Source organism: Lissotriton vulgaris, chromosome 3_1 (assembly GCF_964263255.1).
Source record: "Lissotriton vulgaris chromosome 3_1, aLisVul1.2, whole genome shotgun sequence".
Taxonomy (NCBI): Eukaryota; Metazoa; Chordata; class Amphibia; order Caudata; family Salamandridae; genus Lissotriton; species Lissotriton vulgaris.
In genome coordinates this window covers 42,638,793-42,662,873 of record NC_141689.1, presented here as the reverse complement: position 1 = coordinate 42,662,873, position 24,081 = coordinate 42,638,793, and the positions used below count along the sequence as shown (strand labels likewise).

General features: G+C 43.8%; 1 protein-coding gene across 2 annotated transcripts in view; it reads left to right on the top strand.

The window, feature by feature from the left end:
- Positions 1-23,042, top strand: part of LOC147725898 (sialic acid-binding Ig-like lectin 12) — a 203,201-nt gene extending 180,159 nt beyond the window's left edge. For both annotated transcript variants that reach the window (XM_086962817.1, XM_086962818.1), the window contains 4 exons: positions 8,338-8,397; positions 17,172-17,213; positions 21,316-21,356; positions 22,337-23,042. In XM_086962817.1, coding sequence (XP_086818943.1) covers positions 8,338-8,397; positions 17,172-17,213; positions 21,316-21,356; positions 22,337-22,351 — 158 coding nt within the window. In that variant the 3' untranslated portion in view covers positions 22,352-23,042. The remainder of the gene's footprint in view (positions 1-8,337; positions 8,398-17,171; positions 17,214-21,315; positions 21,357-22,336) is intronic.
- Positions 23,043-24,081: the final 1,039 nt, after the last annotated feature.

Genomic DNA, 24,081 nt, shown 5'->3' with positions numbered 1-24,081 from the left:
CTCCTGGCCATGGTCTACACACTATTGATCACCAGCTCCTGGCCATGGTCTACACACTATGGATCATCAGCTCCGGGCCATGGTCGACAGACTATTGATCATCAGCTCCTGGCCATGATCTACACACTATTGATCATCAGCTTCCAGGCCATGGTCTACACACTATTGATCATCAGTCCCTGGCCAAGGTCTACACACTATTGATCATCAGCTCCTGGCCATGGTCTACACACTATTGATCATCAGCTCCTGGCCATGGTCTACACACTATTGATCATCAGCTCCTGGCCATGGTCTACACACTATTGATCATCTGTCCCTGGCCAAGGTCTACACACTATTGATCATCAGCTCCTGGCCATGGTCTACACACTATTGATCATCAGCTCCTGGCCATGGTCTACACACTATTGATCATCAGTCCCTGGCCAAGGTCTACACACTATTGATCATCAGCTCCTGGCCATGGTCTACTCACTATTGATCATCAGCTCCTGGCCATGGTCTACACACTATTGATCATCAATTCCTAGTCGTGGTATACAGACTATTGATCATCAGCTCCTGGCCATGGTCTACACACTATTGATCATCAGCTCCTGGCCATGGTGTCCACACTATTGATCATCAGCTGCCTGGCCATGGTCTCCACACTATTGATCATCAGCTCCTGGCCATGGTCTGCACACTATTGATCATCAGCTCCTGGCCATGGTCTACACACTATTGATCATCAGCTCCTGGCCATGGTCTACACGATATTGATCATCAATTCCTAGTCATGGTCTCCACACTATTGATCATCAGCTCCTGGCCATGGTCTACACACTATTGATCATCAGATCCTGGCCATGGTCTACACACTATTGATCATCAGCTCCTGGCCATGGTCTACACACTATGGATCATCAGCTCCGGGCCATGGTCGACACACTATTGATCATCAGCTCCTGGCCATGGTCTCCACAATATTGATCAGCAGCTCCTGGCCATGGTCTCCACACTATTGATCATCAGCTCCTGGCCGTGGTCTCCACACCATTGATCATCAGCTCCTGGCCGTGGTCTACAGACTACTGATCATCAGCTCCTGGCCATGGTCTACACACTATTGATCATCAGCTCCTGGCCATGGTGTCCACACTATTGATCAGCTGCCTGGCCATGGTCTCCACACTATTGATCATCAGCTCCTGGCCATGGTCTACACACTATTGATCATCAGCTCCTGGCCATGGTCTACACACTATTGATCATCAATTCCTAGTCATGGTCTACAGACTATTGATCATCAGCTCCGGGCCATGGTCGACAGACTATTGATCATCAGCTCCTGTCCATGGTCTACAGACTATTGATCATCAGCTCCTGGCCATGGTCTACACACTATTGATCATCAATTCCTAGTCATGGTCTACACACTGTTGATCATCAGCTCCTGGCCATGGTCTACACACTATTGATCATCAGCTCCAGGCCATGATCTACACACTATTGATCATCAGCTCCTGGCCATGGTCTACACACTATTGATCATCAGCTTCCTGGCCATGGTCTCCACACTATTGATCATCAGCTCCTGGCCATGGTCTCCACACTATTGATCATCAGCTCCTGGCCGTGGTCTACAGACTACTGATCATCAGCTCCTGGCCATGGTCTCCACACTGTTGATCATCAGCTTCCTGACCATGGTCTACAGACTATTGATCATCAGCTGCCTGGCCATGGTCTCCACACTATTGATCATCAGCTCTTGGCCATGGTCTACACACTATTGATCATCAGCTCCTGGCCATGGTCTACACACTATTGATCATCAGCTCCTGGCCATGGTCTACACACTATTGATCATCAATTCCTAGTCATGGTCTACAGACTATTGATCATCAGCTCCTGGCCGTGGTCTACAGACTACTGATCATCAGCTCCTGGCCATGGTCTACAGACTATTGATCATCAGCTCCTGGCCATGGTCTACACACTACTGATCATCAATTCCTAGTCATGGTCTACACACTGTTGATCATCAGCTCCTGGCCATGGTCTACACACTATTGATCATCAGCTCCTGGCCATGATCTACACACTATTGATCATCAGCTCCTGGCCATGGTCTACACACTATTGATCATCAGCTCCTGGCCATGGTCTACAGACTATTGATCATTAACTCCTGGCCATGGTATCCACACTATTGATCATCAGCTTCCAGGCCATGGTCTACACACTATTGATCATCAGTCCCTGGCCAAGGTCTACACACTATTGATCATCAGCTCCTGGCCATGGTCTACACACTATTGATCATCAGCTCCTGGCCATGGTCTACACACTATTGATCATCAGCTCCTGGCCATGGTCTACACACTATTGATCATCAATTCCTAGTCATGGTCTACAGACTATTGATCATCAGCTCCTGGCCATGGTCTACAGACTATTGATCATCAGCTTCCTGGCCATGGTCTCCACACTATTGATCATCAGCTCTTGGCCATGGTCTACACACTTTTGATCATCAGCTGCCTGGCCATGGTCTCCACACTACTGATTATCAGCTTCTGGTAATGGTCTACACACTATTGATCATCAGCTCCTGGCCGGCCATGGTCTACACACTATGGATCATCAGCTCTGGGCCATGGTCTACACACTATTGATCATCAGCTTCCAGGCCATGGTCTACACACTATTGATCATCAGTCCCTGGCCAAGGTCTACACACTATTGATCATCAGCTCCTGGCCATGGTCTACACACTATTGATCATCAGCTCCTGGCCATGGTCTACACACTATTGATCATCAGCTCCTGGCCATGGTCTACACACTATTGATCATCAATTCCTAGTCATGGTCTACAGACTATTGATCATCAGCTCCTGGCCATGGTCTACACACTATTTTTCATCAATTCCTAGTCATGGTCTACTCACTATTGATCATCAGCTCCTGGCCATGGTCTACAGACTATTGATCATCAGCTCCTGGCCATGGTCTCCACACTATTGATCATCAGCTCCTGGCCATGGTCTACAGACTATTAATCATCAGCTGCCTGGCCATGGTCTCCACACTACTGATCATCAGCTCTTGGCCATGGTCTACACACTATTGATCATCAGCTGCCTGGCCATGGTCTCCACACTACTGATCATCAGCTTCTGTACATGGTCTACACACAATTGATCATCAGCTCCTGGCCGGCCATGGTCTACACACTATTGATTATCAGCTCCTGGCCATGGTCTACACACTATTGATCACCAGCTCCTGGCCATGGTCTACACACTATTGATCACCAGCTCCTGGCCATGGTCTACACACTATGGATCATCAGCTCCGGGCCATGGTCGACAGACTATTGATCATCAGCTCCTGGCCATGATCTACACACTATTGATCATCAGCTTCCAGGCCATGGTCTACACACTATTGATCATCAGTCCCTGGCCAAGGTCTACACACTATTGATCATCAGCTCCTGGCCATGGTCTACACACTATTGATCATCAGCTCCTGGCCATGGTCTACACACTATTGATCATCAGCTCCTGGCCATGGTCTACACACTATTGATCATCTGTCCCTGGCCAAGGTCTACACACTATTGATCATCAGCTCGTGGCCATGGTCTACACACTATTGATCATCAGCTCCTGGCCATGGTCTACACACTATTGATCATCAGTCCCTGGCCAAGGTCTACACACTATTGATCATCAGCTCCTGGCCATGGTCTACTCACTATTGATCATCAGCTCCTGGCCATGGTCTACACACTATTGATCATCAATTCCTAGTCGTGGTATACAGACTATTGATCATCAGCTCCTGGCCATGGTCTACACACTATTGATCATCAGCTCCTGGCCATGGTGTCCACACTATTGATCATCAGCTGCCTGGCCATGGTCTCCACACTATTGATCATCAGCTCCTGGCCATGGTCTGCACACTATTGATCATCAGCTCCTGGCCATGGTCTACACACTATTGATCATCAGCTCCTGGCCATGGTCTACACGATATTGATCATCAATTCCTAGTCATGGTCTCCACACTATTGATCATCAGCTCCTGGCCATGGTCTACACACTATTGATCATCAGATCCTGGCCATGGTCTACACACTATTGATCATCAGCTCCTGGCCATGGTCTACACACTATGGATCATCAGCTCAGGGCCATGGTCGACACACTATTGATCATCAGCTCCTGGCCATGGTCTCCACACTATTGATCATCAGCTCCTGGCCATGGTCTCCACACTATTGATCCTCCTGGCCGTGGTCTCCACACCATTGATCATCAGCTCCTGGCCGTGGTCTACAGACTACTGATCATCAGCTGTTGGCCATGGTCTACAAACTATTGATCATCAGCTCCTGGCCATGGTGTCCACACTATTGATCAGCTGCCTGGCCATGGTCTCCACACTATTGATCATCAGCTCCTGGCCATGGTCTACACACTATTGATCATCAGCTCCTGGCCATGGTCTACACACTATTGATCATCAATTCCTAGTCATGGTCTACAGACTATTGATTATCAGCTCCGGGCCATGGTCGACAGACTATTGATCATCAGCTCCTGTCCATGGTCTACAGACTATTGATCATCAGCTCCTGGCCATGGTCTACACACTATTGATCATCAATTCCTAGTCATGGTCTACACACTGTTGATCATCAGCTCCTGGCCATGGTCTACACACTATTGATCATCAGCTCCTGGCCATGATCTACACACTATTGATCATCAGCTCCTGGCCATGGTCTACACACTATTGATCATCAGCTTCCTGGCCATGGTCTCCACACTATTGATCATCAGCTCCTGGCCATGGTCTCCACACTATTGATCATCAGCTCCTGGCCGTGGTCTACAGACTACTGATCATCAGCTCCTGGCCATGGTCTCCACACTGTTGATCATCAGCTTCCTGACCATGGTCTACAGACTATTGATCATCAGCTGCCTGGCCATGGTCTCCACACTATTGATCATCAGCTCCTGGCCATGGTCTACACACTATTGATCATCAGCTCCTGGCCATGGTCTACACACTATTGATCATCAGCTCCTGGCCATGGTCTACACACTATTGATCATCAATTCCTAGTCATGGTCTACAGACTATTGATCATCAGCTCCTGGCCGTGGTCTACAGACTACTGATCATCAGCTCCTGGCCATGGTCTACAGACTATTGATCATCAGCTCCTGGCCATGGTCTACACACTACTGATCATCAATTCCTAGTCATGGTCTACACACTGTTGATCATCAGCTCCTGGCCATGGTCTACACACTATTGATCATCAGCTCCTGGCCATGATCTACACACTATTGATCATCAGCTCCTGGCCATGGTCTACACACTATTGATCATCAGCTCCTGGCCATGGTCTACAGACTATTGATCCTTAACTCCTGGCCATGGTATCCACACTATTGATCATCAGCTTCCAGGCCATGGTCTACACACTATTGATCATCAGTCCCTGGCCAAGGTCTACACACTATTGATCCTCAGCTCCTGGCCATGGTCTACACACTATTGATCATCAGCTCCTGGCCATGGTCTACACACTATTGATCATCAGCTCCTGGCCATGGTCTACACACTATTGATCATCAATTCCTAGTCATGGTCTACAGACTATTGATCATCAGCTCCTGGCCATGGTCTACAGACTATTGATCATCAGCTTCCTGGCCATGGTCTCCACACTATTGATCATCAGCTCTTGGCCATGGTCTACACACTTTTGATCATCAGCTGCCTGGCCATGGTCTCCACACTACTGATTATCAGCTTCTGGTAATGGTCTACAGACTATTGATCATCAGCTCCTGGCCGGCCATGGTCTACACACTATGGATCATCAGCTCCGGGCCATGGTCTACACACTATTGATCATCAGCTTCCAGGCCATGGTCTACACACTATTGATCATCAGTCCCTGGCCAAGGTCTACACACTATTGATCATCAGCTCCTGGCCATGGTCTACACACTATTGATCATCAGCTCCTGGCCATGGTCTACACACTATTGATCATCAGCTCCTGGCCATGGTCTACACACTATTGATCATCAATTCCTAGTCATGGTCTACAGACTATTGATCATCAGCTCCTGGCCATGGTCTATACACTATTGATCATCATTTCCTAGTCATGGTCTACTCACTATTGATCATCAGCTCCTGGCCATGGTCTACAGACTATTGATCATCAGCTTCTGGCCATGGTCTCCACACTATTGATCATCAGCTCCTGGCCATGGTCTACAGACTATTAATCATCAGCTGCCTGGCCATGGTCTCCACACTACTGATCATCAGCTCTTGGCCATGGTCTACACACTATTGATCATCAGCTGCCTGGCCATGGTCTCCACACTATTGATCACCAGCTCCTGGCCATGGTCTACACACTATTGATCAGCAGCTCCTGGCCATGGTCTACACACTATGGATCATCAGCTCCGGGCCATGGTCGACAGACTATTGATCATCAGCTCCTAGCCATGATCTACACACTATTGATCATCAGCTTCCAGGCCATGGTCTACACACTATTGATCATCAGTCCCTGGCCAAGGTCTACACACTATTGATCATCAGCTCCTGGCCATGGTCTACACACTATTGATCATCAGCTCCTGGCCATGGTCTACACACTATTGATCATCAGCTCCTGGCCATGGTCTACACACTATTGATCATCTGTCCCTGGCCAAGGTCTACACACTATTGATCATCAGCTCCTGGCTATGGTCTACACACTATTGATCATCAGCTCCTGGCCATGGTCTACACACTATTGATCATCAGTCCCTGGCCAAGGTCTACACACTATTGATCATCATCTCCTGGCCATGGTCTACTCACTATTGATCATCAGCTCCTGGCCATGGTCTACACACTATTGATCATCAATTCCTAGTCGTGGTATACAGACTATTGATCATCAGCTCCTGGCCATGGTCTACTCACTATTGATCATCAGCTTCCTGGCCATGGTCTACAGACTATTAATCATCAGCTTCTGGCCATGGTCTACACATTATTGATCATCAGCTCCTGGCCATGGTCTACACACTATTGATCATCAGCTCCTGGCCATGGTCCCCACACTATTGATCATCAGCTCCTGGCCATGGTCTACACACTATTGATCCTCAGCTCCTGGCCATGGTCTGCACACTATTGATCATCAGCTCCTGGCCATGGTCTACACACTATTGATCATCAGCTCCTGGCCTTGGTCTGCACACTATTGATCCTCAGCTCCTGGCCATGATCTACACACTATTGATCATCAGCTCCTGGCCATGGTCTACACACTATTGATCATGAGCTCCTGGCCATGGTCTACACACTATTGATCATCAGCTCCTGGCCATGGTCTACACACTATTGATCATCAGCTCCTGGCCATGGTCTACACACGATTGATCCTCAGCTCCTGGCGATGATCCACACTATTGATCATCAGCTCCTGGCCTTGGTCTGCACACTATTGATCCTCAGCTCCTGGCCATGATCCACACACTATTGATCATCAGCTCCTGGCCATGGTCTCCACACTATTGATCATCAGCTCCTGGCCATGGTCTACACACTATTGATCATCAGCTCCTGGCCATGATCTACACACTATTGATCATTAGCTCCTGGCCATGGTCTACACACTATTGTTCACACATTCTTTGACTCAGTATTGGCCTCTGGTCAGTAGGATACACACCTTAGCATTGGCTGACCACACGCCTTTGTCCATATAACAATCACATACTTTTAGGCATGAGTGGACTATAGGTCATGGCCATATGATAGCGATGACACACTCCTTGGCATATTGTTCACTGCAGACCCATTCCCATCTGATAATTATCACACTCTATTTTGCTTGGTGTTTACCAGAGGCATTATGATAACAGTTCCATACTTGTGGGGCTTGTTGCAGCCCCTGGTTTATATATCCCGTAGCTCTGCCGAGCTTCACATCTTCATGGATAGACATATTCCCATAGACTTGAATCTTCAACAATTGACTGCGTACCTCTCCACTATCTAAAGTCCCAAATGACAGGGTGATTGTTCGACACAGAATGGCTTTGTGTGAATATATTCCGAATGAATGTTATAATAATGTTATCTTTGCTATGCCAATGAACAGTAGTAGCGCCACACAACCAGAGTCTCAATGCTTGCATCACCCTACATTTGGATCTATGACTACTTTTAAGGAGATCTGCTGTATATGAAGGCGTACTGATGCACAATATATTTTAAACTTTCCTCTTCTGTTTTACAGCAGAGAATCAGGATGTGTGCACTTATGCAGACATTGTCTTCACAAAGAAACCAGAGCAAGGTATGAAGGAGGTCCATTGCGTAGTAAATTAAAATAGAATAAACGAAAAAGCAGAAAGAAAAGAATGGAGAGAAAAGGAAGAATACAAGAGAGTGAATATGTGAAATATGAAGAAATACAGTAAGGAAGAGAGTGAATGAGATGAGCAAAAGAAACATTTTAAAAAGAGGAAAAGGAGTAAAAGATTAGAGGTTATGGTTAGAAGAATGAACTGAAAGATGCACATGAAAAAGAAGACAGAGGTCATTGAGAAAAAAGGGAGCGATAGGGACAAAAGACTTCAACAGCTAAAGATTTTAATTTAAAATTGTTTATTTTTCAGCACGTAATATGCAAACAACATGGTATATAGAACACATGTTTTACTTATTTAAGTTAGAATATCCTAAAATCATTCACATAACTCACTTGATATTTCAAATTAGGTATGATGAACTAAACCCTGCTCAGCAAACTCACCTCTGATGGCAATTTCAGCCAAGAGCCAAGCTATGTACCACCGCCAGGAGACATCCGAGGCTTCAATGAGCAATTACTGGAACTCATCACCAAATCACCCGCATTGCCACCCAACTACATCTTTGTGGGAGATTTCCATCTCCACTGGAATGACACTGTAGATTTGCATAGATTGTGCAACTGAGTATCATGCTAAGTACAATGATCTAACACAAGTGTAGGTATGAGTCTGACAAATAAGAAAGGATCAACTCTTGATGTCCTAATTAATAAAGAAAGGTCCCTTTCTATTGACTGCAAACTACCAGTGGACTCATATGACTGCAATATCATCCCCTTCCACCTCACCTTCAAAAGACGGCTAATCAAATGCCAGGTCTACAGACCAAAGCAATGCTTTAGAGCTACAAGTCATATCAATACCGCAAGCTGTCAATACCAATGAGCTTGTTACAAACAGCGTGTTTCATCTTCAATTCATAAACAAGAAGCAAGCAATAACCAACCTGACCTCTCACTACAATAAAACCATAGTGAGTATAATGGACAAAATGACACCCATGAAACTTGAGGAAAATAAACCAAAATCTCCTCTCTATGGTACAATAAGGAGCTAAATGAAGAGAGAAGGGAGCATAGAACTGTGGAAAGAAGGTCGAACCAAAACCCCTCAATCATGCATCCGTCTCAACTTAGGAGTGAAAGGAGAAGGTACAAGAACAACACCATTGAGGCGAAAGTTCCTTCTTCAGATTTCAAATGGACTAGGTGAGAAACAACTCGTTGACATCATCAAGCAAAAATCATGCCCAGCCTCTAAAATTGCAGTTAACACTCCAAAGGATAGATGGGAGGAGATGTCTGACTTCTTTGCTGCAGAAATGAGAAAGATCAAACTCTCACTAGCAGGTATTTCAGCAGGCAGCCTGTCTTACTTCTTACCCCAAATAATGCTCTCTAGAGCAAATTCAGAAAACTGATAGATACATAACTCATCAATACAGTAGCTAAATTAAGACCTGCAGCACACATCACAGACTCAACTCCCTCCACTTAAATTAAGGGGCTCAGCTATCACATCTCCCCTTCCTTGGATGCAAGTGATCAATCCCTCGATGACTCTGGGTGTAGTAGCAGACAGTATGAAAATGGGTGAAGTCATCCCACTCTTGAAAACAGGAAGAGCTCACCCTCAAGACTCAACACATTTCCATCCAGTGACTCCTATTCCTTGCAAAGATTTTGGAGAGCTGTCTTTTGAATCAACTCAGGCAATTTATTGAGGATACAAACCTAGTAGGCAACTTACAATCAAGTTTCAGAGCTGGTTGCAGCACAGAAACAGCTTCTCTGCAGATGATGGAAGAGGCTTTTCATATACTGGACAAGGGCGAATCCTGCGACCTCTATGTGGCATTTGATACAGTCAATCGTGATATCGTACTAAACACTCTGAAGGAGAGAATGGGGATAAATGACATAGTTGTACATTGACTTCCCTCGTATCTCAACAACCGGTCCCAACACATTAAATTCATCCCAGGATTATCACAGGGTTTCATACCATCACTTACTTTTTCTAATCTGTACATGGAACCTCTGACCACAGTCCTGAATGACTTGAAAGTTACCTACTATCTTAAAGCCAAAGAAACCTAGCCTTACCTAAACTTTCACCTCTGAAAGGTAGATACCTCTTAAACTACATACAAAAGGATATTTAATCTTAGCTCTAATTCAACCACCGAAAGATGAACCTGCTGAAGACAGAATTCCTCCTCATCGCTCTCCCTCATAACTACCCCGATTCAAGACTGGCTAGACTCACTAAATGTACCAAACGGAAAGGCCCAAATCACCGAGGGCATCAGATCTCTTGGGATCACCCTGGACAAGAACCTAAACTTGATAGCTCACATCTATGCTATATTAAAATGCAGCCAACACCGACTTGTGCTGTTCAACTACAGAAATGTGATACCAATCGGAGTGCCAAAAACACATGTAGCACCATTGAAGGCTGCCCTCTATGCAGCAGCAAGACTGGTTCCCGATCAAAGCTAGATGTGTCTTCTGGGTAGTCCGTTTCGCTCACCAAGCCCTCCACGGCGGCACCCCTAAATACCTGAATCAATAACTCTTCTTACCTGGGGGTAGCCATTCTCTTCACCATGAGGAGTCTCTTCTTCTGGCACCTCAAAGGTTAAAGAAACAAAAAACCTCCTTTTGCTCTTTTTCTGGACGTGTACCTAGATCTGGATATTGATTCATCCTGTGATACACACAATCAATTGTTCCATTCTTTTCAGAAGAACTTAACATTCCCTACTGATTGATAAATACATAATCTCCCTCCATTATGTGCTCTGTAAATAGATTCTGATTTGGTCCCACTTTAGTGCTTGAGAAACACTTGCTTGATAGCTCCACATTATGTGGATTGCACATAGTTACTAGTTTGGTCCCCCCTCCCTCCCAGCTATCTTGACAGCCATGTTGTCTCTCTTGAATCCTAGATACCTCCTTGAAGTGTCAGTCACTGCAACTTTCCTATGGATGTTGTACAGTGCTCTGGCACTCCTGGGTCTTAGAGATAAAATATATATAACTAAATATCCATATACACTCCATGCCTTGTGGCAGTGGGTGCCCACATCAACTGTTAGCTTTAGAGCTAATTAACTTTATCAGAAGCTGTTATATGTATTTTTAATCAATCTGGAGATATTACCAAATTCAGTGTTTTGAGATGTTCTTGTTTTTACACAAAAACATGTTTTTGCGTTTAATTATTTTATCGCTTCCTCTTGCACATGTAATGTAGACATAACTTTGCCCTCAATCAATGCTTGTTTTATTAAGGTCTTAGCAGATGTAATAACTGGCTGATAAAACATTTCCTGGCATCTATTCCTTATTACTAATGGTATGAGTAGGTGAGGTGTTTTGATTGTATTCCAATTTAAAATGGTTGCCAATGTTAAGTTGTCTTCCACAAGATGTGTACAAGGTTATCTTGTTGCCATCTATGACATATCCTACATCTTGTAATCAATAGCCTGCTGATCTTTCAGGATCATAGTAATATCTGTGCAAAGCTGTAAACATGAGTAATTTAGCATTATTCATTCAATGACTCTGGGTTCCCATTGTCCAATTATTTATCCATGGTTCCACTTCAATGCAACCTTTTAAACCTTTGTGCCTTGAATTCCTACATTTTATTATCCTTCAGTAGCATTTAGGGAGGTTTGAGTGAGAACGTTTGGTAGACTTTGAATTTTGTTGACCTGATAGCTTCAACTTGGCCTGTGCTATTTAAAGTGTTCGCTCAATACAAGCCTTAAAGCCAACTCCTAGGAGATGCGTAATCAATCAACGAGGGATAGTAAGTCAAACTACAGGATCATTAAGAGGTTAATGGTAAGAATGGAAGAAGAAATGATGAGCCAACATTTTTTGTAATGAGACAGTTTGGAACCCAACATAAATGTACTCAAATTTAGAAACACAATATTGTCATTATAGTTATCCGCTGGCTATGACATATAGGTTACATGTGAATCAATTAAAGTGCCTGGATGGTGGAATATAAGTAAACTACTGATGTGCATATTAAGACGGCGCAAGAAAAATCATTAACAAATCTCAAAAAGGTGCCTATATATATATACATATTCACTGAAAAAACCATAGGTTATAGACCATATATAGTTAGGAATTCGCATTTACAAAACCTTATTTTACTCACACAAAACCATTGAAATTCCATATATAGTTAGTTGCACTAACTATATATCGCGCACCCGCAATCCACTGCTGATGATGTCACATATTACATCATTCATGACATGGTCAGTGACATCACTGATGACATCACTGATGACATCTCAAATGACATCACTGATGACATCTCAAATGACATCACTGATGACATCACTGATGACATCTCATTTGACATTACTGATCACATCACTGATGATATCATTCATGTGATAATACGATGAACCTCTTCAGACTCTAATATAACCTTAGATACAATCAGTGTAAACAGACACTCACAGACTGTCACTCATCCATGGAGTTACTCACACACTTAGTCAGTCATGCAAAGAATCAACCACACCTCCATTTCCTCAACTATACAGTTATACAAACTTTACTTATTCAAACATATACTAACACATATTTACTCTCTTATACAATCCCTGATACAAGTTCACAATGATCCATACAGCCACTCACACATTCACTGGCTCTAATGCACAGTTATTTATATATGTCAACTCTCACATGTACTGTGTTTTACATATGTACTTACTTTGACATGTAGCACTGAGATATCCATTCACTCACCAATACACTCATGCACACAGTCAACCGCCCATACAGCTGTTTCCACATGCACTTTTTAAACCATACATCTAGTGAATCAACTGCTCACACATCTATGCACAGTCATACACCTCCCAGCCACCCACACACACACTCAGTCTCCCATACAAATACTTGGGCAACCAATCAATAACCCATATAGTTACTCATATAGCTACTTATCAACACATGCAACAGTTTACAGAACAACAGACATAATGATGCACAAATTAAGACAGTTTAGTCACTAACCCATGCACTCAGTGAGACACATTTAATCACTCACTCATACAGTCAGTCATGCACCTACTAAATCCTTCATCCAGACACTTATACATCCACTCATTCTTCAATATGTAAGACATATTTTAACTTTACAGAAACATACAGTCACTGGATGTTGTCATCAGTGATGTCATCAGTGATGTCACTGACCATGTCATGAATGATGTAATATGTGACATCATCAGCAGTGGATTGCGGGTGCGCGATATATAGTTAGTGCAACTAACTATATATGGAATTTCAATGGTTTTGTGTGAGTAAAATAAGGTTTTGTAAATGCGAATTCCTAACTATATATGGTCTATAACCTATGGTTTTTTCAGTGAATTTTCAAGGTTTTGTAAATGCTAATTCCTAACTATATATGGTCTATAGCCTATGGTTTTTTCAGTGAATATATATATATATACATACATATATAAACATATATCATCTGTATATCTATATAAATACAAACATAAATGCATGCATACATATACTTATATGCATACAGATGCATGTTATTTACATGAAAGCTGAAAAAACACTAATAAACGGAAAGCTAAAAAGCCACCTCATTACAAACAGAATGGCTTTAACTTAAACGAGGGCGAGATCTATTGCATTTTCAATGCTTGTTTACTTTGGTTCCATCAAGAAGGCATTCAGATGTGTCACACATTTGCCATAAATTCTGAATGTTAGCACTCTAGTTGCACATTAGATCACTGTAGTAAAGCTACTGCTCACCAGGGACGTCTGCTGCTGGTATTCAAAGTGCATGTTTCAGTCTGCATGTCAGAATTTTTTTAATGAAATAGAAGAGGATTTGAGAAGTCACTCAAAATGATCCCTAATTTTTCTTTCTGAAGCACTAATCATACTTTCTATGGCAAAATTAACCCCCTCATGTTGTTCCTTTTTAAATTGAGTGTTTTCAGACTTACCACTTCATTCCAATCAAGATGGCTTCTGGTGTGCCATACTTTTGTCATAAGTAAGACTGTTAGCGCTCTAGTTGTTCTTTAGAACACTCTGGGACATTCTGTCATTGGGCTATACTTGGGGTATATCTGGGTGATATTTGGGCTACATTTAGGCTCTTTTGTCTCTGGTGGCCATCTTGGGAGACTGTATGTCAGAATTTTTTAATGAAATTGAAGAGGGTTTGAGAAGTCACTCAAAATGTGCCCTAATTTTTCTTTCTGCAGAACTAATCATAATTCATATGGAAAAATATACCCCCTCATTTTGTTCCTTTTTAAATTAAATGTTTTAAGAGTTACCACTTTATTCCAATCAAGATGGCTTCAGGTGTGCCATACCTTTGTAATAAGTAGGACTGTTAGCGCTCTAGTTGTTCTTTAGAACACTCTGGGACATTCTGTCATTGGGCTATACTTGGGCTACATCTGGGTGATATTTGGGCTACATTTGGGCTCTTTTGTCTCTGGTGGCCATTTTGGGAGACTGCATTTCAGAATGTTTTAATGAAATAGAAAAGGATTTGAGAAGTCACTCAAAATGTGCCCTAATTTTTCATTCTGCAGCACTAATCATACTTTCTATGGCAAAATATACCCCCTCATGTTGTTTCTTTTTAAATTAAATGTTTTAAGAGTTACCACTTTATTCCAATCAAGATGGCTTCAGGTGTGCCATACCTTTGTAATAAGTAGGACTGTTAGCGCTCTAGTTGTTCTTTAGAACACTCTAGGAGGCTGCAGTAGAACACAAAGGAATCAACTGACAGTCTCTGTCTTTGTTGGATGTACATGTTTTACTGAGAATGTCAGACTTCATTTTCACATGACTGAGAAAGATAATGTGAATTTACAGAAAATATGCTTTCAGTTTAGCTTATAGATCCCCTTCCAAACCACTGTGGGAAAATCATGAGATATTAGTTTTCTTTCAAACAATATTCATGATATCACAGCAGAAGGTTTTTTCACATGGTAAAATCACCTTAGAACCCACCACAATTCCTAAAACGAGTATGGTACCATCAACAAATGATTTATAATGTAACTAAAGTCCTAAAACCCTCTATTAACTACAATGCTTTTTAATGAGGTGCTATCATGTATATTGGTCCCAAGATGGCTGCCAACACTTCTTGGATGAAGTGCTGACAGCCAATCAGATCAGATGTGTGGTTAGGCTCCGCCCAGATATATATCTTTTTTTGAACCTAAATTACTCAAAATCCACTGGAGCACATATATTGAGACCTAGCAAAGGCACATCGGGCTAACAGTCCCTACAATTTTGCCAAGTTTCGTGCAAATCCATTCAGCCGTTCGAGCTAAAAGTGAGGCCAACCGCCCTATGGAAATTAACATGGGAAAAACGCGTTTTGGGACCCCCCTTTTTTCTCGGCCCCCCCTTGATGAAACCCCCCCAAATTGTCAGGGGCTGCTCAGAAACAAAATGTTCCATTTTCCTGAAAATTTCAGCCAATTCCGTCCACAAACGCCAAAGTTATTAGACATAGATTTTTCAAAAATCCCATAGAGAAAAAATCCTAACTATATATACCTACTGGCGACCGCCAGTAGGTAATATATATATATGTTATATATAATTTACAGTTTTAAGGAACATAGGCCATAGCAGTCGCGTTTGAGGGGCGGGTTTGAATAGCCGCTGCGTTGGTAATCAAGCAGCAGAGGATAGGCCCTGATGGCTGGTTTCAAAGTACGGGAGTACGGTGCTGGTGGGGTATGCTGGGGTATTCCAGTGTGCGGCGTACAGAACGCGCTCAAAGTCATGTTAGGGGTGTATTGAGGAGGCAGGTGGGAGCAGTATGGGCAAGCCTAGGGCTGCCTTGAAATCCTTAGTGAGGAGTGTATAGAGTTCAGGATTTAGCTGATAGGCGTCAAAGTGAGATGGGGAGGGAGTTTAGGTAGGGTGGTGGGAGCAGAGCAGAAGTATGAATGGGTCCAGATGATATAGGTTGTAACAATCTTGTGGGAAAAGGAGCATTTTGAGACTGACCAAGGGGCACTGCTGCTCTTAAAGGGGGTGTTGAGTGATTTGACTGCACAGAATAAATAAATAAAATAAATAAATGGCAAATTTCTTACATTTTTAGAAGCTGAAGCGACGTGCAATATCAATAGGAGAAAAGATCTGAGCTGCACCTCGGTGCACAAAACAACTTCCAAATATTAGACAGCGGGTTCTTGGAACAGCATTTCAGGAGGACAGAAGAAGGGACTGGGTAGAATGGATGGAACCCATGTACTGCATGAGGGGTGCAAGGAAGTATGGGAGCCCAGAGCTGTGCCTTGGGGATGCCAATGTCTAAACACCTGGAAGGGGGAGGGGGAAGATCAGCAGGATACAGATAAGGACCGATCAGCCCTCACTGCCTACAGAGAAGAGGGGTGAATGAACACAGGCTCAATGGAGTAGAGAGCATAGAATGAGTAGGTACTGAAGGTACAGCTGTAAAATGAGTTGTTAAAGACAGGAATTTCAAGAAGGCAGCAGGGTGGCAAAGGCAGTAGTTGGCAGGGATAAGGGATCAGCCATAGATTTCTTGAGCAGGATGTAGAGGAGCCGGTGAGCAGAGATTGGTTAAAGAGGTTGCTGAATGAGGATAGAACCTGGGAGACAGGGCCAGTGGTTTCATCGAAAGATGCTGATACAACATGTTTCCTGTTTTTTAGGTGCCCATGAACAAGGATCAACATATCAACACAAGCAGGAAGGTAATGTTAATGACATTTCGCACCCACACTCAAAATCCACACTCAAAATTATGACATTCAGCACACAAATTATAGTCTGTATTTCACTTTGTTATAGGACACTCCCCATTACCATGTATCCCATAACACCGCACTCCCACACACCCTCCGCAGAAAGGCAACACACTCTGCAGTGTACCCAGTCTTCATACTGCCTCTGCTAGCATGCCAACTCCTCTGATGGCACACACACTATGTAGGGAGATGATCCACTTCATCGTCTAACCTGATAGTATGCGCTCTATGTAGTAAGATGATCCACTTCATCGTCTAACCTGATAGTATGCAATCTATGTAGGGATATGATCCACTTCATCGTCTAACCTGATGGTATGCGCTCTATGTAGGGATATGATCCACTTCATCGTCTAACCTGATGGTATGCGCTCTATGTAGGGATATGATCCACTTCATCGTCTAACCTGATGGTATGCGCTCTATGTAGGGATATGATCCACTTCATCGTCTAACCTGATGGTATGCGCTCTATGTAGGGATATGATCCACTTTATCGTCTAACCTGATGGTATGCGCTCTATGTAGGGATATGATCCACTTCATCGTCTAACCTGATGGTATGCGCTCTATGTAGGGATATGATCCACTTCATCGTCTAACCTGATGGTATGAGCTCTATGAAGGGATATGATCCACTTCATCGTCTAACCTGATTGTATGCGCTCTATGTAGGGAGATGATCCAATTCATCGTCTTACCTGATGGTATGCGCTCTATGTAGGGAGATGATCCACTTCATCATCTACCCTGATGGCATACTCTCTATATAGGGATATGATCCACTTTGTCTATCCGGATGCCATGTGCTCTAACTAGGGAGAAGATCTACTACATCGTCTGTCTGGATGCTGTGCTCGCCGGCAGCTTCACTCAAATTGTTCACCACCTCCACCCCAGTGTGTGTCACTGGCCCTACTACTGATTATCTCTGGCAGAGCACTTTTCTCTGCTGTCATGCACCATTCCTTTTGTGACATGCACAAATGAACCAGAGAAACTCTTTACAGTTTCTAGAGGGCTGCTCTATTGTCATGTTATATGCAGTGCCTATCTCACAAAAGTACATGCTCAACCTCACTGCTTTACACACTAATAAAATCCCCAAAAGACAAGTTAGCATATTCATCTCTATTATTCTTCCACCATAAAGAAATATACCCACCAATTGACTGAAATGCCATGCACAGGACACCTCGATCTTTTTTCCACTAATGTAACACACATTTCCTCAACTCAACCTCTGGCAACGTACCCCTCTCACTGGGGTGCCACATTTTAAGACCACACTTGCATGCTTGTAACTAGCAACAAAGGTTTCTTGAAACAAACTTGAATCTAACATTGGTTTAAAAGCCCCCAGTATCTAGTGACAAACATAACATCTTTCAAAAAATTAACATTCCTGTGGTACCATGTTTCAGCAAACCAGTACCTCTACCCTCAGTCAAAGAAAAGGACATTAATTGCCCCCTGTGCTGACATCACATGCCAGCTGATTGACTGACAAGTGCCATTGTTGTGTTATTTGGGTCACACCCAGTGGATTTCCTAAGCCCCATAAGGACAATGCAACCTTTTGCCACAACAGAGAAACTGGCAGGTGTGTTTATTTTTAATTTTTTTTATTTTAAAAGTTTTATATAGCGCTAGCTTGACCAGTAGGTATCAGAGCGCTTTACATACACGGATGTAAAAAACAGAAGGGAGTTCCATTACATAGTTGAAAGGCAGCAAGGAAGCAAAACAGAGATAAATAAAAACCCAGCATGAAAAATAAGTAAACAGTGGTGCGGAGGTTAACACAGTCCAGTCAAGAGAGAGAGTAGTCAACTCGGGTATTGCAGTCAAGATTAGTTGACGTTTGTCAGGAAAGTATTTGTTAAGGAGATGGAGTTTCAGGTCTTTGAAACGGGAGGTGTTGCTTCTGAGGACTCTAGGGAGAGCGTTTCACATCCTGGGAGCTTTGCCAGAAAACGATCGGTATTGGGTGGTTTTCTTTTTCAGTTTCGGAGGGATAAGAAGGAGTGAGTTGGAGCTTCTCAGCGTTCTGGGTTGACCTGCCCTAACCAGTTCGTTGTTGAGGTAGTTGGGGGCTGGAGAGTGAAGGGTTTTGTGTGTGATGCAGGCCAGCTTGTAAATACACCTCCCTTCCATGGAAAGCCAGTTGAGGGAGTTGAGAGCTGGAGTGATGTGTTAAAATCTTTTTACTCCAGATATGAGTCGACGGCCATGTTCAGCACTGCCCTTAGTGGGGCTAGGTGAGCTTTTGGAGTCCCTGTTAGGATGGTGTTCCCGTAGACGATTTTAGAGAGAACTAGGGATTGAACTACTGTCTTGAGGTCATCATGGGGAAGAAAAGGTTTCAATTTCTTCAGGTGTTTTAGAGAGAAAAGAGCAGTTTTTGATGTGGGCCTCCGTTGATAAGTTCTTGTCAAGGGTGATGCCAAGGGTGATGCCTTAACTGAGTCGGATAGGATGAGGGGTCAGTTTAGGGGAACCAGATACTCGAGCCTCTCTTCGATTGGTCGATGGTTGCTTTTTGGAGAGAATAGGATTACTTCCGTTTTATCTGGGCTGAGTTTTAAGTGTTTAGCGTTGAACCAAGTTTGGATCTCGGTTAGAGTGACATTGAGGTGTTGGATGTCGCTGGGAGACTCGATTTTGAAATAGATTTGGGTGTCATCAGCGTAAAGGTAGTGATTCACTCCAGCTTCTTTCAAGATGATTGTGAGGGGCTCCATGAAGAGATTGAAGAGGGATGGGTAAGAGGATCGAGCCTTGCGGGACTACAAGTGTGACTTTTGTTGGCTTTGAGAGACAGGAGTTGATTTTATTTTGTTGCGAGCGGCGTTGAAGGAAGGAGGTGAACCATTTTAGTACTGTGCCATTAATGCCGGAGTGATTCAACAAGGTCTCCAGAATAGCTGGATGATTTACTGTGCCAAATGCCACAGATAGGTCAATAACGATGAGTAGGCAGTCATCACCTTCATCTAAAGCCTTGTAATTATCGTCAGAGATGTTGAGCATAGCTGTTTCAGTGCTACAGCGTTTCCTGAATCCTGATTGAAAGGTGTCGAGTAGGTTGAACTCCTCAATGTGTTTGTTGAGTTGGTGGAGAACGCATTTCTCTAATGTTTTTGCAAGGAATGGGAGGTTGGAGATAGGTCTGAGGTTGTTAAGATCATTAGGGTCGGTCCCTGGTTTCTTGAGAATGGGTGTGATTTGTCGTAGTTGAAGGGAGTCTAGGACACAGCCTGAGGTGAGAGAGGCGTTGATGCTTTTAGTCCAGAAAGGGGAGATGGTGTGGTTGAGTTCTTTTATAATTGTGGATGGGAGGGGGTCCATAGACCTCGTTTTCCGACATTAGCTCGAAGTCGGACCAATGTGCATTGTTTTTTAGCTGGAGGCAGACCTGATTGTCCTTGTTAAGAACGCTTTCTGATTGCTCAAGGGTGGTTAAAGTGGGGCAGGTTAAGAGGGAGGGAGGGTTAGCAGTTTGGATGAAGAATTGATCAATTTTTGAGACTTTTTTAGTGAAGAAGGTGGCAATTTCTTCACATTGCTCTTTGGTGGCTTTGATTTCTTGAGAGGAAGTCCAGTTTGTTTTTTGCCAGATCTAGTTGGCTACGGAAGAAAGACGCCTTTTCACTGAAAATGTGTTTTTTGTATGCCTGCCACTCCTCCTTCAAAAAGAAAAGAGCACGTCCATACCCTGGGTGCTAACCCTCGACAGGATGGAGAGAAAACTATTGGTTTTCTTATATAACCCTCACCCACCAGGATTGCCCCCCTGGTGGCAGGCTTCATCCCAAGGATCCTCTCGTTCCACTGTGGAACGGGGCGTTCTGTGACCTGCGAGTTACACAGGAGCACTAAGTAGTATGCTCTAGATGATGTCCTCCCCAACAACTGGTTACTGATCGCTAATGGAAGCGTACTGCGTTGGCTAGGGAAGGATCAGTCAAAGTGTCGGTGGCGAGGTAAGGGACCGTACTCTCTGTGTGTGCCGCGCAGTTTAACACGTGTTTTCTTCTTATTTTAGAAGTGACCTACGCAGTGGTGGCAGTACAGAAAGACACGCAGGTAGGTTACTGTAGAATCATAACTTCTGACAACCAATGGCTTATGCATTCTCTACATGTGCTGGTAATGCAACAGGTAACTTTTGGGCAACCTACCCTTCTTCAAACCTTTTCCCTCCTCACCTAGTCATCCACCACCGGTGAATGAATGGAAGTTCATACTTCCTCATACCTCAGAATTGTCTGTGTGTTGGTAATATCACACTTATGTATCTTAAAAGTACAATTACTAGAGCCACATGTTTGCCTGCCATTACATTGCATGTCACAGTTTACGTTGTCTGCTTGAAAGGGTAAACGCTGCAGGGTAGTGAAGTCGGAGGGGCTTCCTGTAGTATTTGTGACCTTTCCTTGGTAAAAAATAAACCCCAAGGAAATATTACCTGCCCCTCGCACCCGCTACTTTTTCTTTGGCGGCACAAGTGCAGCAAAAGGGGTAATATCAACAGATCCAGCCATAGTCCATACTTCTCCATTACTTTACTTTGCAGACCATCCAAGAGATGTACACACTCTACCGTCTCCATATGTCATCTGTGACTGTGGCTGTCCCCATATGAAGCCCTCTTCTAATGAGCAAGTGTCTCACTGCTCAGGTGGAAGAGGGTGGTGTCTAGATCTATGCATCCTAATTCAAAAAAGCCACAGAAGACTTAGCTGTTTGGCTAATGCCCGGTGGAGCTACCTGATAGCTTAAGAGGAGATGGACTGTGGACTTCCCCCTCGGTTGTCACCTACCCAGCCGGACTTTGGCCAGACCCTCCTTCGTCTCTCCATTCTATCTAACTCCTACCCCTTTACCCCTCACACTTACCCTTCTAAACTCCAGCGCTCAGATACCTCCGGGTCTAGCCTGCGCTATATAAAACTTTTTTAAATCGAAAAAAAAGCCCTCAGCCATGAGGATAATCCATCATATGAGTCCACTGGTGGTTTCTTTGCTGAGGACAGCGTTGTAATAAGATCTTTTGTTTTTTCCAGATTGGACCTAGTTGAACCCTCCACTGAAATGAATCACAGGTTGTCTATGTACACAAGGAAAGCTACCTCTGCTGCATGGACTAAGATGCTTCGGATGTGAGTCATATGCACCAACAGAATATGACGACAGGTGTCTTCCAAAGCCCGGCCATGATGTCCACCTGACTGTTCACTCTATGGACTGACCCACCGATGGGACTAAATCAGAGATTTATCACAAGTATCTGCACTGGTCTCTCCCAACAGAGAACTCCAGGACATTTTCATTTCTGGGATCATATGTAATGACCACTCGTAGCTCGTCCTCTAGATACCAACAAACTAAAAGTGAGGCAGCGGCAATTTGAAAAACAGATCATTGCTCTCAATGCTAGAGTGTATCTAGAAGTGATGAGGATGGGTTGTTTACCACCTTGATTAAGGACTTGTATTGTGGAGATGTCAACACTCTGTATTGGTCATCATTGATTCTGCTGTGAGCCATGTCTGGTGGCTCAGTGGACTAATTCCTCCACTGCAGGGGCCTGTGTTTGAGCTCCTGGTCACAGGTTCAAATCCCGACGGGCTCACTCAGCTTGTCATCCTCCTGCGTTTTATAAAATGAGTCCCATTGAGTTGGGTAACAATAAACATCTGTTCTTCAGCGCCAAGGTGCTCACAGGTGAACGAGCACTTTACAAATACAGGTTATGAATGTTATTAGGGTTAATCTGAGCATCTATGTCACGTTGTTGGTTGAAATCAGAAATGTGCCATTGTTTCCTGTCAGTGCAAAGCCCTGCCTCATGCGGTGCAGTCTCCCATGACCTGCCATGCTACTTTCAAGGCTGATTATGAAGAATTCAGTTTTGTGTTTCCCAGGAGGGTCGACATATGGATTAGAAATGGCTCTTGGTGGACACCCAAGGCATGGATGTAGTGTATGAGAAGGCTTCAGTGAGCTTGAAAACTGGTAGTGTTCAGACGGTTTGATCTAAACCATTGTAGAACCAAACCCCAAGTCCAAAGCAAGTAGAGGTAGAGTTAAGAAAGATGTCAGCGCGCGCCGTCAAATGCTGCTGATGTGTCCATTGGATCAATCGGCAGGCTTCACTTTTATAGACTATTTGATGTGGCATCCATGACACTGAACAGGGCTACTTCTGCTATGACCGCCCATGAAGCCTGACTGGTAGGTTTCAAAAAGGCTAGTGTTGATCTAGTATTTTTGTTGCACGAACAATACTGATTGTATCCCAGAAGAATTATATCTTCCCATTCCTTGAAGTAGTAAATTCATGTGTGCTGCATCTTCTTTCCCCAGACATACACACACACGTCGTAGCTGCCCCGAAAACTCTCGCTCTTAGTAAAATAAGCTGTGCTTGTTTGTGCACCATCAGCCTGATTCATGAAGTAAAATTGCGCCCGCAATCGCTGCGAAAATGCTATTGCGGGCGCAATTTCCGTAATCGGCATTCAACATCAAAAAAGCGAATGCGCAAACACATAATAGCGAATTCGCTATTATATTCGCAGAATCCGGGCAGGTGAGCATGAGCGAATCGGAAAATGCGAGAAACCACGGATTCTGCGAAATAAATAGCGAATTCGCTATACAATCGCAATCGGTATTCAAGAAAAATCGCAAATTGCGAAAAACCCAAAAATCGCTTTTTGCGCCGCGCAGAATAAGGACAACTCAAAGCAGGTGGTAACCATAAAAGCCATGCAAAAATTACATTTAAAAAACCGTTGTCCAATCA